Source organism: Bufo gargarizans, unplaced genomic scaffold (assembly GCF_014858855.1).
Source record: "Bufo gargarizans isolate SCDJY-AF-19 unplaced genomic scaffold, ASM1485885v1 original_scaffold_1454_pilon, whole genome shotgun sequence".
In the NCBI taxonomy this organism is placed as follows: Eukaryota; Metazoa; Chordata; class Amphibia; order Anura; family Bufonidae; genus Bufo; species Bufo gargarizans.
In genome coordinates this window covers 94751-113297 of record NW_025334367.1, presented here as the reverse complement: position 1 = coordinate 113297, position 18547 = coordinate 94751, and the positions used below count along the sequence as shown (strand labels likewise).

At 43.1% G+C, this 18547-nt stretch overlaps 1 protein-coding gene across 1 annotated transcript in view; it reads right to left on the bottom strand.

Moving 5' to 3' along the window:
• The window catches only part of LOC122923299 (NADPH oxidase 4-like), a 249354-nt gene that overhangs the window by 156794 nt on the left and 74013 nt on the right, over positions 1-18547 (bottom strand). Inside the window, exons 7-9 of the mRNA XM_044274078.1 lie at positions 11294-11366; positions 9942-10022; positions 2714-2945 (exon numbers count right to left, since the gene is read on the bottom strand). Of these exons, the coding sequence (XP_044130013.1) occupies positions 2714-2945; positions 9942-10022; positions 11294-11366 (386 nt within the window). The remainder of the gene's footprint in view (positions 1-2713; positions 2946-9941; positions 10023-11293; positions 11367-18547) is intronic.

Sequence of the window (18547 nt, the reverse complement as noted above, 5' to 3'; positions counted from 1 at the left end):
CAACCAAACTCTTAAGTGCTATTATTCTCCTATAAAATGGAGTAAACCCTTAAAGTTGGAACCTGAAGTTAACATTTTGTCCAGCTCTGACTCATCCCTTCTGGGCTCTTCTTCTAATTACTTAATTAAAAAGTTTTGCCACTTTCATGTAACCAAAACTTCTTTAGACTAATCTATTTTCCTATGTAATAGGACACAACATCAGAATTAATGGAACAGAACTTAGGAAAGTTTTCTGAAAGACCTTATTTCAGCTATCTGATTGTAATATGTGTCTCTTCAGCTCCCAAATTAACTTTTTGACCTCAAGAATGTAACGTATGTTCAATCTGAAACAATTCAGAAAGACTAAGTCAGAAATGATTCTGATTATTAGAACTGTGTGGAATTATTCAGCATTGAGTCCATATCTTTGGAACTTTACTGGACAATCATAATAGACACATTATTTGTAATACCAGGAATAGGCAGCCAATGGCCTCAATCTGCAGCCTGTGGCTCTCTTTTTCCTTCTTTGTACAGTATGTGATGGGGTTTTTTGTGTATGTCTGTGTGGTTATCATCAGCAATACTATTGAATTTCCACACTATATACATTGCGGAATGTCAATAGGATGGGCCAAGTTTTATTTCTGGGACTTCTACCAATTCAGTGGTTCAGTGGTCATGACCACAGTTTGCAGCAGAGGTAGCAACATAGACATTTACACAGTCCATTAGGGAATAAGGGAGATACAGAAATAGCCAAACTTGCCTTGCTGTAACACACATGGGCTATAATAGAGGGTGACCATGCATATGCAGTGACCTGGTGATTTAGTGCTAAAGTTGTCAAAATGTTTATTGTGAGACAAGTTAATGCTATACTGTGATGTGGTTCACTACAATAAAGGTTTGTAAATTATGCACTTTCAGTAGTACACATGGTTAATGTGGCTTTATGATGCACTTGTATTCCAAAAGGCTATGTATGGGAAAGCACTAGTTAACTGGCAGCCCTTAGAGACAGTGGTCAGACGGTGAGCTGGTCCCACCCTCTTAATTAGAGGGCTGCTGACAAGTAAGCCAAGAAATAGGACATGTGTAGTTGCTGGTGTGTAAACCAGAATAGTGGAATAGAATCCTTATCCAGGGAAACACCATCCCTGTGAGTGGAAAGCTGCCAGAATAACAATGGTACTAAGAGCCAATCTCTGAGGGAATGAAGCATTTAACTTGTATATAAGGTTGAGGACAATTTAAAAGGGAAAGTGCAAGAACAAGAAAGTCAGTGAAAGGTAACGGCAGTTTATTGCTGTAGACTTTACTGTACATAGATTGGGTTATATTGCTTCTGGAACCCTTCTAACTACTAAGACGGATTGGCCATTTGTTGAAGGACTGCATCCCACAGTTGGGTATTGCAGAAATATTGAGAAAAAGATTGCACTACTTTTGGTAAATTGGGAGGATTACTTGCATGTATAGAAAGAGACTCAGGGACGATCATCATAGTAATTACCACCAGCCTTTTGGAAAAGCCTACCTTGTGATATAGCTGAGGACTGTGCCCATTACTTGTTCTGTACCACCCATCATAAAAGAGACACAGTATTTTACTTTAACCAAGCTGGCCTAGTCATTTGTCCATGCAACCATTACAGACTCCTGATGACCTACCTTGAATCCTGTTGCCCATCTAACACTTAGGTCACCACCAGGCAGGAGCCCCTATACCAGGGTGTGCTCGACAAGGGAAAAAGGTGCACCCCTGCCATCACTGCATGGCCCAGGAAGCACTAGAATGAGCAAAGCCATTTTGAGAACTACTATCACCACAATCAGTGCCACCACCACTCCTATCCTCTTCCCTACTCCCCATATGGACCCGTTTCAGGTGATCAATAATTGTATGTTCAGCTATATCCTTGAAAAGCTGAATCTAGGTAATGTATATGGTTGCTTAGGCCGAACTGGAAGTCAACAAATGGCAAAGATGGGGTAAAGGACTCTCGAAGTTCTCAAATAAGCATTTTCACAATCCCAATCTCAAATTAATAGTAATAATAATAATAAGGTTTTGTTTTTTTTAATACTTTTTTTTTCTTTTTTTTCTTTCAACCCCAGCCTGTTATGTCTTTGGAAAAATCCATACTCACCTGCTCCCAAGTGATCTGAACTGAGTCCCTAGATCCATTCTCTGGTTTTCCAGTCGGTCCCTGTCTATAAACTAAACAGACAGATGCGGGTCAAATGTGCTTTTACATCCAATGACTGGCCTCAGTGGTGAAATCTTCCTAAGTGGCTCATCACTCCTGAGTCATGTGCCCCTTAAGAAGACATTACCTCTGAGGCCAGCAACTCACATGACCAGGGGTGGATTTGCCATAGAACTTACAGAGAAAATTCCCAGTGGGCTGATGCCCAGTGTTGGGGTAGTATAATGTGCCACAATATGGTATTGCTGGCTCTGCCTTCCATCAACTACAAAACAGGGCCACTTTTTGTTTTTTTCTAAGGCAACTTTAAATTCCCATTCTGACCCTGCACATGACGCCATCTGTCCGAAAGTTTCCATACCGGGACATGAAGACCGTTAAAGGGAGCCAGAATGGCGCGGTGGGGAGGAGGTATGCTCTTTTTTCAGAAGTACAGCAGGCTGGGTTTAAAATGTAAAAAAAAAAAAAAGTTTAAAAAACAACCGCTTTTAGCTAAATATTACCAACACACTCACCTCTGGGAAATGGAAATGGAATGCTGGGTCTTTGGTGCATATCCTAAGTGTGCTATCATTAATTAAAAGTTCTCCATGTATATTAAAGGGGCTCGGGGCCAGCTTTTCTGTATTCAGCAAATACGTCTCTCCATTAAGCTCGGTAAGTGGAGCGTAATACTTCATGGTCCTGTTTAGCTGGAGGCAGCCAGGAGGATGTTCGTCTAAATTAGTCTGATATTTTAGCACACCTCTAGAAGAGAAATAAAGATGGATAAGGGCTGGAATCAGTATGCTCAAGTGCTAATTAACTTGAATTCAAGAGGACTTGAATTGCTGGTTACTTGGGTGATTAAAGAACAAGTGTTTTGAGATTTTAAACATCTTATAAAAGTTCACTATGTACCTGGCAAGTTGCTGTTTACCTTCCATTTTCAAAAACAAAAAAATTGTCCTGGAATCACATTATAATTTTCTTTATACTCCCTCACCCTACAAACCTTTCACAGCTAAATCTGCAAAAGAAAGAGTTAAGCACCTTTGCAAATACTTTTTGTCTTTGTCTCCATTCACACACAAAGTAGCTTTCAAAATGTTGATGGTTGTCTTTGGAAATAGACAGCGGTTTAGCTCCATCCTGTTTTTAAAATATGTGACCTAGGACTGACCAGTCTTAAAGATTCAAAAATCAATGATGAAATATACCTACCTTACCAATAATGCTCTGGTTCCCTGCCGGTAGACCCAGGCAACCGTTGACAAAAAATCCCATAAAACCATCTACAACTAAACTTACTTACTGAGCCTTTACAACCTGCCTGCCATGATTATAACTATGGCCAATCACTGGCACTATTAGCCTACTAGAGGGTGGAAAACTTAGACCAAATATAATTGAAAGGGCTTGGAGGAGGAAACAGATATCAGACCGATCCTTCCTAGAAACATAGAATGTGTCGGCAGATAAGAACCATTTGGCCCATCTAGAAAACCCATTATCTTAAAGAGAGTCTCAGTCTGATCTTTGATATAGGGGTCATCTCTTCTACACCACTGATCACATCTTTGCCTTCTGACCTAGTACCAAAAACAGATTACAAATATTATAGGGCCTTCATCATCTCCTTAAGACAATGGTGCAAAAAATCCCTGATACTTGGCGAGAACACATTGGGTTAAGTTCCATCAGAGGCTCTGTTCATAGTTAAAGGGGTTTTCCGAGACTCTGATATTGATGGCATGACCTATCCTCAGGATAGGCCACCTAAATTAGAACCTCAGGGGTCCCATTCCCAGCACTCTCACTTATCAACCGATTGAAGAGGCTGCAGGGCTCCAGTGAGCTCTGTGGCCTTTTCCTAGGCCAGTGACATCACATTTATCGGTCATGTGGCCTAGGCACAGTTCAGTCCCATTCAAGTAAATGGGGCTGAGCTGAGATACCAAGCACTGCTGCTAGCCAATAGACGGCACTGTGCTTGGTAAGATACGAGAGGGCTGTGGCACTCCAGTGCCTCCTCAAACAACTGATTAGCCATTGTCCTGAGACTCCCACCAATCTGATACTGATTATCTATCCTTAAGATAGGTCATCAATCTCAGAAAACCCCTTTAACATGAATAATAGTGCCCATACAGCACTATTCTTGTCATAATCACGGAAACCACAACCATATTAGAAGTCAATGGAATATGTTGGGTGTCTAGGTGTTATGTTACAGCTATGGCTCCCCATTATTTTTACCTTTCTTCTCTTATGAAGGGACAGAAAACCAGAAATGACAACACAGATGTGAACCCGGCCCTATATGGGAAGTATGTAACGTTACAATAAAATACAATAAATAATCAAGTTTAAAAGTAAGAACATTTCCAGTTATAAAATAAAAAAATCTTCAAAATACAAAAATAAAATAAAAATAATATTGCCCATCTTGTTATATGCAACCAAGCAAAATGCCACTGAAAAGCCTGATGATGAAAAAGCTGTAGTATAATAAATGTAGTAGAATAAAGCTTCATCTCCCTAAAGACCCCCCCCCCCCCCCCAGCTCTTTGTGTTGACAATTTTTTGACAACTATAGATCTTGTTCCCCTGTTACTCATTACATAGGTACATGGCGAATCCAATGAGCTTAGTTGAGCGGCTAGACCTCCAACACTTAAAAGATTAAGTGTGAAACGTCCATTTGTTAATTTATCTCCATGTATAATAAATGACTTTGTGTCTCGGTACATCTTTAAGTCATTAGTTATTGATGATTATCCCTTAAAGCTATGGCACACACAAGATTGCAAATTCATTCCGGAGTGCTAAACAGATGTCCCATCTGAAGACCTCCATTAGATGCCTTAATCCTGTGCTGTAAACTACTTCTTTAGCTCATATGAATGATTGGTCTCCTAGAAATCCAATCCATCTATTGAACATACATCTGACATAGTGAAGGCAACCAGCTTGTTTAGTTTGACATTAGTATTATTACTATTTTCAGGCAAAAAAAAAATTGTATTTAAGGCCAAAAGAATGATTTTCCAATCAATAGTCATTATTGAGTTTTTCAAGAATTTTTATTTTAGGCCCAAGGTGTTAAAAAAAAAAAATTCCAAACATAGTTGCCTTACTGATTCTTCTATTGCCATCTGTTCATTGTGTCCATCCCAAGTGCACGTGGACGTGTGGTCCATACTGCCAGCAACGCATATGACCACAGAGACAAATTGCTAAAAACCAGCCGTGACTTGGTCTGTGGAGCAGACACTGGAAGATGGGGGACAAGAGAATAATCAGTAAATGATGATGTTTGACATGAGGAAGGACCCATATTTCTCAGAGGTCTGAAACGCGTAGATTGTTTCATGTACACCTGTACGGATTTTACTTCGCTGGAATAAAGTTAATTTACTTCATCTGGAGAGAGCCGGATTTTTCTCTTTCTTATTTTGGATTTTACTGCATCCAGGAGCGGCATCCGTGCACCTCAGGTGATTCTACCATTGCAGGTGAGAGCTGCCTTACAAATCTTCAATAATCAGTAAAGGTACCGTACACATTAGACAAACGTTGGCCGAACCCATCAATTTTGGTGGCACCAGCCAACCATCTCATGTATGGTGATGTCCCGACTTTTCACCAAAAGCAGATGTCATAGGTAAGAAGACCCGGATATGTTGGATTTCCTTTGTTCTCAGGGGATAATCTGATGTCGGAGGTGCCTGGTGGTGGCTTATTTGACCTACATGTATGCTTAAGTAGTTCAAACCGAGCATGCATATGTTTGAGCAGGTTATTGAAAAAATAATAGTGATTACTATTTTAATGCATTCACACACTGCCCTCTAGATAGTAATAGATGCCTCATTCTTCACCCAGGCCGGCAGCATCCACTACCCTTCTACTGGCACCATGTACCTCGCTCTACCCCCACACTGGCTGAGTCCACTACTCAATGCATTTCTTCCGGTAGTGAAAATGTAGAGGGGGAGAGAAGCACTGAGTAGCGGACTCATGTCTAAAACCTATGTTTTTCTGTTTTAGACAGTTTTGATAAATCTGCTCCACTAAAGACAGGGCATTTGTTAGAATATTCCAAGCAGGGAGATGACAGACAGGCTGAGAAGTCATGCCTCAGCAGTTAGCTGACTGCTTCAACCTGCTGCTGATTGGTTGGAATGGTTACACCATGTGACCGCTGAAACCAATAAGAGAAGAAGTGAGTGGTTGGCTTTTGTATAGTAGTATGATTTAAATCTCCAAAGGAAATATTAAAGGGGGTTCTCCAAAATGTAACTATTGAAGACCAATCCTGACAGTAGGTCATCACTGGGGGTCCAACTCCAGTCCAGCACCAGAACCAGGCACAGGAACTACACTATGCTTTTCACTTGAATCAGAGATTTTGAAATCTAAAAATGAGATAAAGGGCTTGAGTAAGATGTTCTGGGTTATTCTCTATGTCTTTATTGTACTTCAAAATAGTTAGTTGATCGTCATTAGAACATGAAAGTCAGTGGAACAAAAATAACTATTTTCTTTTGTGACTTCTCAAAGTTTTCACGTCATGTTCTCAGGTGGGTCATCCCAAGGCATAACCTAAATCTCCTGGGTCCCAATATAAAATGTGTAACAGACCCTCCCCACCAACCTGGCTTGTACCTGAGGGGCTTTTGGGCCACCCCAGGTACCAGGGCAATGGTACAACTACTAAGTCTCCACCTTCTATTACTGCACCCCTGGCCAGCTGTTTAGAATATGTAACATTTCACATTTACAGTACAAATAAGCAGTTGTGGGAGAGAGTTTCCCAATTAGGAGAAAATTTTTGTCATGGTCCATCCACGATTCAAAACCACTGCTTGAGAGACATATTAGAGTCTAATAATGTTTTTTGCTAGCTTATTTTTAAATTAGACCACTCTGATAAGAGTTACTAAAGTTACTAAATGTTTTTGGAATTACATAGAGCTCACAAGGTCAAACTATGAGAGTTTTTTGGGAAATGTACAAAGGATAAACAGATCGTCAAAGGAAATGATGTGTCCATTTGCCATCAATGTCAACTGGGCATTCCACAAACTACATTACTACGAAGTAATGGATTTGCCACACTGACCCCATGCCCAAGCTACAGGCTTTCATCAGTATTCACATTACATTGTTGATGTCAGCTGCTGGACAATGCAAACTTCGAGTCTCTGAAATAGACTCGCCTCTCTGAACACCTCTCTATGTAGTGCTGTGCAGTCTATGGAAGATGTCCATAAAATATAAGCTGACTTCAACACTCTGAGTGATTGGGCATAAACTTGGCAAATGAGGTTCAATGTTGATAAATGTAAAGTTCTGCATCTGGGTAGTAATAATCTCTGTGCTTCACATGTCCTAGGTGATGTAACACTGGGAGAGTCACTTATAGAGAAGGATTTGGGTGTCCTTGTAGATCATAGATTGAATAACAGCACAATGTCAATCAGCTGCTTCTAAGGCCACCAGGATATTGTCATGTATTAAACGAGGCAGGGATGTAATATTACCACTTTACAAAGCGCTGGTGCGGCCTCATCTGGAATATGCAGTTCATTTCTGGGCACCAGTCTATAGAAAGGACGCACTACAGCTTGAAAAAGTAGAGAGGAGAGCGACTAAACTGATAAGGGGCATGGAGGGTCTTAGTTATGAAGAAAGATTAAAAGAATTACATTTATTTAGTCTTGAGAAGAAAAGTCTAAGGGGGGACATGATTAACCTGTACAAGTATATAAATGGGCCATACAAAAAATACTGAGAGAAACTGTTCCATGTAAAATGTCCTCAAAAGACAAGGGGGCACTGCCTCCGACTAGAGAAGAAAAAGTTCAGTCTCAAGAAGCGTCAAAGCTTCTTTACTGTAAGAACTGTGAATCTGTGGAATAGACTTCCTCAGGACGTGGTCACAGCAGGAACAGTGGACAGTTTTAAAAAGGGTTTAGATGAATTCTTGAAAGTAAATGACATTAATGCTTATGAAAACGTGTCGAAATTGAGTCTCAATTCCTTCTGGGATTCACGTCCCCACCTATCCCTTGGTTGAACTTGATGGACTTATGTCTTTTTTCAAACGTATTAAAGGGTTTCTGTCACCTGAAAAAATGGGTATTAAGCTGGCTGACATTAGCAATGGGCTAATATCAGCTGAACATAACTATATTAGTGACATCTCCCTGCCTGAAGCCATTACTGAGAAAAACAAACTTTTATAATATGCTAATTAGCCTCTAGGAGCAGGGGGGGTGGGGCGTTGCACCTGCTCCTAGAGGATCCGTTTGCCCCTATTTTCGCGCCCTTCTTCTCTTGATTGACAGGGCCAGGGCAGCGCCGCTCTCCTCCCGCTGGCCGTGCCTACTGCGAAAATCCCGCGCCTGCACCACCCCGTTCAGTATTCGGCGCAGGTGCAGTGAGGGAAGGACACTCGGCGGCTGCTGGCTTCCTCACTGCACCTGCGCTGATTACGTCAGAGTACTCCCGGAAGAGAAGACAGCCGGCATTGCCGAGAAGAAGGAGGAGATTCGAGTGACGTCGCTTGATCCTTCTATGTGGTAAGTGTATTCCTTGTTGCCCAGCGCTTTATTCCCACTTATACCACCAATGATCAAGGGGGGAAATAATAATCTATATTTTAGAAAAATACTAATAATGAATATTTATAAACACTATATCACCAACGAATCAAATTAATTTGGCCACCAGATTATATATATATATAACAAAAAAATGGCAGCACAGATAATAATGATAATAAACGGGTGCAACACCCTATGGGAATCAGCAATTACCCACCATATAAAATACCAAGAAAAGGGCAGCACTCCAGAAATACAAAAAATAAAATCTCTTTATTCACCCATGTGGTACAGCAACGTTTCGGCTCAACATTAGAGCCTTTCTCAAGCTTGAGAAAGGCTCTAATGTTGAGCCGAAACGTTGCTGTACTGCATGGGTGAATAAAAAGATTTTATTTTTTGTATTTTTGGAGTGCTGCCCTTCTCTTGGTATTTTATATGGTGGGTAATTGCTGATTCCCATAGGGTGTTGCACCCGTTTATTACCATTATTATCTGTGCTGCCATTTTTTCTTGTTTTTTATATAAATATATATTTATAATCTGGTGGCCAAATTAATTTGATTCGTTGGTGAGGAAGCCAGCAGCCACCGAGTATCCTTCCCTCACTGCGCCTGCGCCGAATCCTGAACAGGATGGTGCAGGTGCGGGATTTTCGCAGTAGACACGGCCAGCGGGAGGAGAGCAGCGCTGCCCTGGCCCTGTCAATCAAGAGAAAAAGGGCGTGAAAATAGGTGGGCAAACGGAGCCTCTAGGGGCAGGTGCAACGCCCCCCCCCCCCCCCCCGCGCTCCTAGAGGCTTATTAGCATATTATAAAAGTTTGTTTTTCTCAGTAATGGCTTCAGACAGGGAGATGTCACTAATATAGTTATGTTCAGCTGACAATAGCACATCGCTAATGTCAGCCAGCTTAATACCTATTTAATACCCTTTACCTACCGTATATAACTAGGTAACGTAAACGCATAATGTGTTCCCTGAAACAACATCATTGCTGAAGATGTGGTACAGTTTAGGGCTCGGCAGGGACAGAAGAATTCATTATTAAGACTGTTCCCCAAAGCTATCCTATTTGATTGGAATTTCTTTGTGATTTTTTAAATGATATTCTTTGCTATAATGATAAAAATATTTTGGTCTGACACTTACCCCGAAGCATGGACCAGAAGGAGCACATAGAATATAAAAAACAGGTTATGAGTGTGTAGGAAGATATCAAAATTTGATGCCCTGAGGAAAAACGAAAATGATATTTTTTAGATATTTTGGAAGAAGCAAAAAGTCATATGGGGATTATATTACTATAAGGCCTTTCGCACACAAAGTTGTTTTTTTTGCGGACCGTACGCGGAACCATTCACTTCAATGGGTCCGCAAAAAAACAAAAGTTACTCTGCGTGCATTCCGTTTCCATATTTACATTCCGCAAAAAAATAGAACATGTCCTATTATTGTCCGCATTACGGACAAGGATAGTACTGTTCTATCAGGGGCCAGATGTTCCGTTCTGCAAAATACAGAATGCCCACGGATGTCATTCGTATTTTTTGCGGATCCGTTTTTTGCAGACCGCAAAATACATACGGTTGCGTGCAAGAGGCCTAAGACTAAATTTACACACTGAAAAATAGCTGCAGATTTTCAGTATGGAGTGCTTTGCAGAGGCTCCAAACTTCCACTCACATATATTCTAGAACTATAGTACACTCCATGCACTGCCAGATCCACCTGTGTAACCAGTCATTTTTAGATATATCTCTATAACCATATAACAACTCAGATTTTTTTTCATGAGCCGAGACCCATCATATCCCATTAAGTGAAGTATGCGGTAGAAATTATTGAATTTCACATTACCTTTTATCTAAAGGGGTTGTTCTGCCAAAAATGTTATACATTTTTCAAAAGGGCACCAAGATCTGGATATTTTTGTAATTGCATGTAATTATAGCCCCTGAGTTATTCAATAAAATTTATCTGTATAGCGCCATCTGCTGTTTAACCTTTTTCTTATTATTCTGCCCAACTCAGAGACATAGCTCCAGGTGGTCGCACATGCTCAGTTTCAACCTTCAACTGCCACCAGCGAGATCTACTGCTAGAAGCTGTGACAGTTACTGGGAGAGAGCTAGAGCATAAAAGACATGCCCACTGAGCTGTGATAGCGAGAGAGCTGCAGCAGAAAGGACAAGACCCCCGAGGAAGGACACACCCCACTGAGCTGCTAGCTTGAAATAAATGTGGCGAAGCAATTGGAGCAATAAATGTGGAGATCTCTGGATCCATGTGAGGTACAGGGCTGGTTCTAGCTTTATATTAGAAATATATTGTCATGTGCTATATGATGTCTGATTTTCATTTCTTACATTAATCATGGGACAACCCCTTTAATTGGAAACATAACATTATTATTTTTTTTGCTTTTGAGTTGAGGTAAAAACTATATTGAAAAATATCCTGTTAACTGTATGTATGTAAAGTCTGAAATAAGGATAATTTACCTTATTGATGCAGTTGAAGCCGTGGACATAAGAAATAAAATGAGCCCCATCAAGACTCCGGTCACTCCCGGGACTGAAACAAAAATGAAAGTAGGAATGATTAGAAAAATTGATTAACTTGATAGTTTCAAAAGAAATCCTTTTCACAATAATGTAATATCTGGCAAATCATGGATGATACCTAAAGGTACTGATTCAGAAATAGGCAGTTATGGCCAAATAAAAAATGGCCATATAACCTTTTTGTAATGGCCGTCACATGACTATTTTCCGAACCAATTAAAGTCTATGGGGCTATTCACATAGCCATTTTTTTTAGGACCATTGAATATCAGCCATCAAAAAATTGGACATCCTATTTTTAGACATTTTCACGACCAGATGGACCCCATTGTAATTAATGGAGCTGTTGTTAATGGCTGTGAAGACAGGAGTGCACTCTGGCTTGGCTTAGGATTGGCAAGTTTTGAGCCTGTACCCACAGGATCAGCATCATCAGTTCCTGAGTTGTCCATAATAGAAGCAGATCCGGCCCTCTTGGTTTTTTAGGTCATTCTGGCCATACGCTACCTCTGCTGTTTATTGCTGCCGCCGCAGCCACCACACTCCTCCTCTAATGTCACCTCTTCCTCAGCACCCGAACAGTTACCAGGTCCTGTCTAACACACTATAATCATCAGAGTCCTCACCCTTCCCGCCACTTTTATTAGAGTGTAATATGTCATGGTGGGCTCCTTGGCCGGCCTTCGGATTCCTGGCTCTGTATTTGCCCTAAGTGCCACTGTCTACCACCCCCACCGTGGCTACGAGTGCTGCTAGCACTACTTCCACTACCACTAATGCACCTATGCATTGGGTCCCCCTCCTCCCCCTGAACCTCCTCCTCATGAAGTCTAAACACTGACTGTTCTCACACAACTCATCAACCAGGAACTCTCTTGAGTATCTTCCATAGCGAGCGAGTTTTTGTTGCCTCTTCTTAGGAAAAAAGAAAGCATGCTACTACCAGTGGGCAGTGAAGACAGAGAGGATGCATATGAAAGGCTTTTCTAGGGATGCAAGGAGAAGGAGCAAGAGGAATGATGTGACCTCTGGCTCCAAGGCATGGTCTCAGACTCAGAAGTCACCTCCACGTCATGCTGTGACTGAGATGAGTAGTCAGCCATCCAGTCCACAACCTCATCCTCTTTGTCTTCAATATTAATTTGGTGCCTTTACGAAGCAGGAAAAACTGTGGCCTACTCCTACTACTGACCGGATGGTTGCTGATGCTACTGCTGTTTCCACTGCTACCTACATTCTGACTCTTGAATGATGAGGCTTGGGTCTTTCCTTTTCTAATCTTCTTGTTACAGACGGAACAGTGGCAGATGTAGAACCACTGTACCAAGTGACCGGTTTGACTTTGGGCCAAACCCTAAGGGCGTTATTCTGATGCTCGCCTGGGCTTTACCCTATAACCCCTGTACAGGGATATGGTCTTTGCTGCAGGGGGGTAACCGTTATGCTACCTCCTGAGATGGTCCCAATACACTTGGCAACTGACCTGCAAGAAAACAGGAATGCTGGTGCAAAGCACCAGAGGTCCAGGCATATAGCAAAACGTGGATCAGGCAGACTAGTAGTACAGGAACCCAAACAGACATACAGTCATAGGACAGTGTTCGGACAGAATAACAGGAACCCAAATAGGCTAGGCCTGACTGGCAAACATAAGACACAGACAGGGCAGAAACAGACAGACAAGCAAACTGAACATGGAGAATAGTGGCAGACAAACAGAAAACACAGGAGCAACAGTCACAGGAGGCAGTTCACACACCGCCGCAGGAGACCGCAGCCAGCGCGCATGACACCAGCAACCAGCATACATGGAAAGAGGATGTGTACTGCCGCACCAATACACGGCCCTTGACACACATCCACACAACTCTGCGCAATAGCCCCGACAGCCAGCCTACATGCCAACACAGTGACATAGTGTGTTGACTGTGACACTGTGTTGCCAGGTAGGCTGGCTTCTGTTTACCACATGCTTTATTATGAGGCCATCAAATAATAAAGTCACAAGTTTGGTACAGTGTAAAGCCTATGAACTGAAGAAACTTCAGTTTTTTACAAAAAAATGAAAAAAAAATATTGTCGCAGGATTTCTAATGCAGAACTTGCCAGCAGCTGAATGAAATTATAAAACACAGAGTCCCCCACTCTCTACGCTTTCCCTGATAAAACTCTAAATTCACCTAATTATATCACTATAGTCTCCCTATACTGTCACTATCACACCTAGATGACCAGCTTGTGTCTGAAATAGCATTTTTGCAAACACAGCCAAATCACGTGTGTTCAGACCGCAAGCGGAACACAGAATGACGGTTTATTCATTCTGAGCAAAAGGACCTGCCACTGCCAGAATCCTGCCCTCTGATTGGCCGATCAGGCTGTCTTTCACACTGAGCTGATCAGGGAAAGCCCCCCCTCCCGCCCAAGGTCATGTGATCCCCCATCCTCTTCTTTCCTGTGGTTTTCCTCAACAATTTTCTGTGTACAATGATGTTGGTGCCATTTTGCCCTACCAGGAACTCCTCTAAGGGCGAGACCGAGGGTTGTACCACTCTTCCATTTCAAGATAATTGTTTCAAAGCATCATTCTTGAAATGTTTTCACTTGGCTCCCCTATGTGTTAAAGTAGCTTTAATTACATGTGCAGTGGTTCGCGGTGTCAGCGCTGCCTCCTCTTCACTGTTTACCTTCTAGCCGTTGCATCTGCAGTGGTGAGCAGGTGTAATTACACCCAAGCCGTCCCATTCATTTCAATAGGAAGGTTTGGGTGTAATTACACCTGCTCACCACTGCAGATGCAACGGCTAGAAGGTAAACAGTGAAGAGGAGGCAGTCCTGACACCGCGCACGCCTTCTCTTCAAAGAGCTGATCGGAGGGGGTGCCGGGTGTCGGACCCCCGCCGATCTGATATTGATGACCTATCCTGAGGATAGGTCATCAATAAATATAACTTGGACAACCCCTTTAAGGATAAAGAGACATTTAGAGAAGGACTTGCAGGTCCTCCTCACTGCTGGAGCTGCTGAAGCTCATTAGAGAGCGCTCCTGCCTTTGGTAACTCAGCTTTGCAGCTGTAGTGGTGTGACACTGCCTCTAGTGGTGTCTTTTTGTAGTGGCTGAGCAGTCAGCCTGGTGAATACTGCTGTAACGTGCTGTAAGCCCGGATCCCTTGCCAGTGCAGAGGCAAGCAAAACCTCTGGCTGAAGAGGTTCTGGAAGTTCAACCAGGTGAGACTGTAGAAGCTTCCACGGTAGAACATAGGGTTACACCCTGGGGTTAAAAGTTAGCACTGAATTGTTGGGGGTGCAGCCAGCTCAGGGATAAGGGGCTCTGGGTTAGGTTGCACTCCTTCCCTGAAACGTAGTTGGCCATCCGGGGCCTCTTGTAAACACTGGACTCTCCCAGCAGAACCTGGTTCTTCCTGCCAGGTCTCTGGGGTAGTAGCAGGGTTTAACGGTTTGGCCAGAAGGGTCCCTCCAGCCACAAATAAACCCTGTACAGACCGCATCGGGGTATATTCCACTTGATCCCTGACATAGAGATTGTGGCAGAGTGGAAACTCCAGCTGCCTACACCGCGCCAGCGGGCGTGCGGAGCGGGGCCTCTCTGTGCCTAACAGAGGTGTCGGGTACCACCGGGTGCGGTGCAGGGGCAGCTATGGGTCGGACCGGGGCCTCAGGGAGTGAGATGGCTACTAACTGATGTTGTGGCCGGGTGACCGGTTCTGGTGCATCCTGCTGGTCATCGTTGGAGGTCACGGCTGTCTCCGAAACGGTGGTCAACTCCTCCGAGGACACAGCTGGTTCCTGGGCCGGGACGTTGGTCGCTGGCGATGATGATGGAGCGCTTGACGGTGTAGGCACTTCCAGTGCCTGGAAAACTTGACAGGTGGGATCTTCCGCGGGAGCAGGCTTGGCTGTGGAGGCCATATTGGAGGACGGCTGGGCAGCTGGTTCGGCAGCCACGGAGGGATCCATTGCCTCCGAGATCTAGACTGCTAGTCTGACGTCAGCTTCCGCGGGAGCAGGCTCAAGAACGGCGGCCATCTTTAAGTCAGCGTTGGCGGCCGTCTAGCCGTCCGATGAGGATTCTGCAGCCTCTGGGATCATAGCAAACACCAACGGCCTTTCTTTTTTCATACACCAGTTCGCCTTTTGGTCCCACTTTGGCTTTGGGAGTGCCATCTTTATCTGCTCCTCAGTCAGGCTGAATGCAGGAAGTGAAGGTGGAGCCTGAGAGGAGGAGTCTTCACTCCCTTGGCTCACATTGCAAAGTTCTTGGCGGGCAGGATTTAGGTTTCCCTCTTCTAGAGGGGCGTAGTTACTTGAAGATGAACTTTGTCACTTCCCGTCTAGTGTGCTGTGTATAGGGTTCCCACCCCTTTCTTTCACTAGTAAATATAAATCACAGCAGAATTCTTTGAGTTTGTCTTTTATTACTGTGTGTGAACATTTTCGGCTCGCAGGCCTTCATCAGACACTGTGCCGCAGTTGGGATGTGGGAGTCACAAATTCCTATGTAAGGATATAACACCTAAATGTCAGGGCACTATCCAGTGCTAGAGAGGAGAGGTCGTTGAGGAACGCAGTCAGCATTTTCGTGCTCTTGAGAGGGCGTTCTTGTGTTTTCCCACTTCTAAGGGTCATGAAGAAGCTGCACCATTACAGAAAAAATGTGAATTAACCCTTGGAGTGTTGACACGCACAGTGCGTAATAAAGTACATTTTCAGGGTTTTTCACACAATTCTTAGGTCTGTTAGACACACAATTCGATCATGTTTGCTGATGCCAATTTATGCAGTTGCCAGGTATGGGGGAATACGATTCTGTATTTGTTTGTGACGCCAATTGCAGCGTGCGCAGGGTACTATCCCAGGGCCCTTCCAAGGTGTTATAACGCACGTCCCAGATTAGGAATGCCAGAGTGGTGTAATGGCCTATAAATTGCAATACATTTGAGTGTAGTGATAGTAGGAATAATAGAGAAATTTTGCAGAGTAAATGATGTCCAGACCTTTAGATGAAGTTCAAACGTTGCTTTACTTGAAATAACTTGCATCCAAGTAGTATACAGCTTTGGTCTCTTGGTCCTAGCAGGTTTTGGCAATGATTGGCAGGCATGAGTGCTTCTGCTTTAAATGTGATCTCTGCTATGTGGGGACAGAAAAGGAATAGGCTTCTCTTAGGTCTCTGGACTTATCTCTCAGATGGATTCTCAGGGGATGCTTTCTTCCTGGAATTCTGGAGGTTGTCAGCTTTTCTCATGTTTTCTAGTTTTCAGCTTTTCTCATGCAGCTGAGCTGAAGGTGCTCAGACTTGGTATATAAGGCCAAGTCTCAGCCAAGACTAGGCCCTTTCTGTCTTCCCTATACAGGGGTGGGCTACACTCCCTCTAACTTCCTTCTCCACCCATGCTGCAGGATGTGGGAACAGCCCACTCTCTCCACAGAGGGGGAGCTAATCTGGAATAATCCATTCCAGCTCAGATTCACTAAACTGTCTCTGCCAATATGTTGCTGCCACCTACTGGCAAACTACATGAACAATTGCTTTAAACATGGTTTATATGCACATTTGTGGAGGACATAATATAAATTAGATCTGATGACAGTATAAAGCTCTTAGAAGATAGTAGCGGGGTAGAGGCGTGTAGTAACACAACTCTGGGGTGTTACACATGTTATTTATTTGAATAAGATAGATAGATAGATAGATAGATATTAGATAGATAGATAGATAGATAGATATAAGATAGATAAATAGATAGATAGATATGAGATAGATCGATAGATAGATAGATATTAGATAGATATATAGATAGATATTAGATAGATAGATAGACGGGTGAAGGGTGAGCATGAGAGCGTCTGACGTGTAACGCTGGGGCTCCGCCCCCCCCTGCACGCTGGCCGCCCGAACTACCGCCTGTACGCTGGCCGCCCGAACTACCGCCTGAAACACCGGCATGTCGATCTGGCTGGGAGCTCCTCTGTGGAGCGACGGTGTCCTGGACTCCTGTGCCTGCTCCTGATGCGGATGCCCGGATCTTGACCTGATTCAAGTGTGCCTGCCGATGCTGGGAGCTGCTGGGTGGTGAGTCGATGCGGTGGCTGGAGGAGTGATGAGGACCGCCAACAAAGTTGTCGGGGTGCAGTGAACCGGAGGCCACGATGTTTGGGGCTGTGCACATGGACATCAGGAGATAAGAAATAAGACTGGGGACTCTATGGGCCGTGAGGAGGTGGCTTCCCTTTTCTCTTAGTGGATCGGGCTCAGCGTCCCCACCGCTTAGCCTGCCAAGCCTGCCCCAAGCCTGCCCCCTGCTGGTCAGATAATAACAAATAATATCTCTGGCAATCATAGGAGGGGTGAAGATTGGAAGGAAAGAGAAAATAGGAGTGATTATTCTGGCTTGAGAGTTTCGTTGGAAAAAATTATAAGCAATAAGTGAGGGTGGATGAGAGGTTAAAAGAGAAGGTAAATGGGGAGAGAAGCTGGATGGAGTAAAGACAATCGGTTGATGGTGCATTACTGGGGACTGTACCGGTCTTATTAACATTACTGCGTTATTATCATTACGGTATCGGCTTTATTAACAGTTATTAACACTACGGCTGACACTCCCTGCCTGACCAGTATAATCTCGGGTCTAATCCTCTAACCATCTAACCCTCTGAAGAAAAATTATTATTTTTTTATATTATTTTTTTTTCCCCAATAGGATTAAACCCTACTAACACCTTAACACCTTACTTTTAGTCTCCGGTTCTCTGACTCTAAGCCTAATGGTGGACAGATGTTTAATATTTAACTGGTGCATTTTTTATTTTTATTTTTTTCTCTCTCCGGTCCTATTATTTAAAAGAAGCAGGGATAACTGGGTTGTGGATTTGATGTCATTGGCTCTATTATTTGTTTTGTCGCAGCCCGGATCTACACCATCTTTTTTTTTTTTTTTTGGAAATGTGGACATAATTTTGTCTGTCTGTATTTGTTTGATTTAGTTTATTTATTATTTTTTTTCCTTCCCAACTATAGGAAGCAGGGATAACTTGTGTATGTGCCTTGTACTGTTTTTTCCTCCCTTACGTTAAGAGTTGGTTTTTTTTTTTCTTTTTTCTTTTTTTTTTTTCTTTTTTGTTGTTTAGTACATGTGATATTGTTTTCTCTCTTTTTCTTTGGGGGGACAC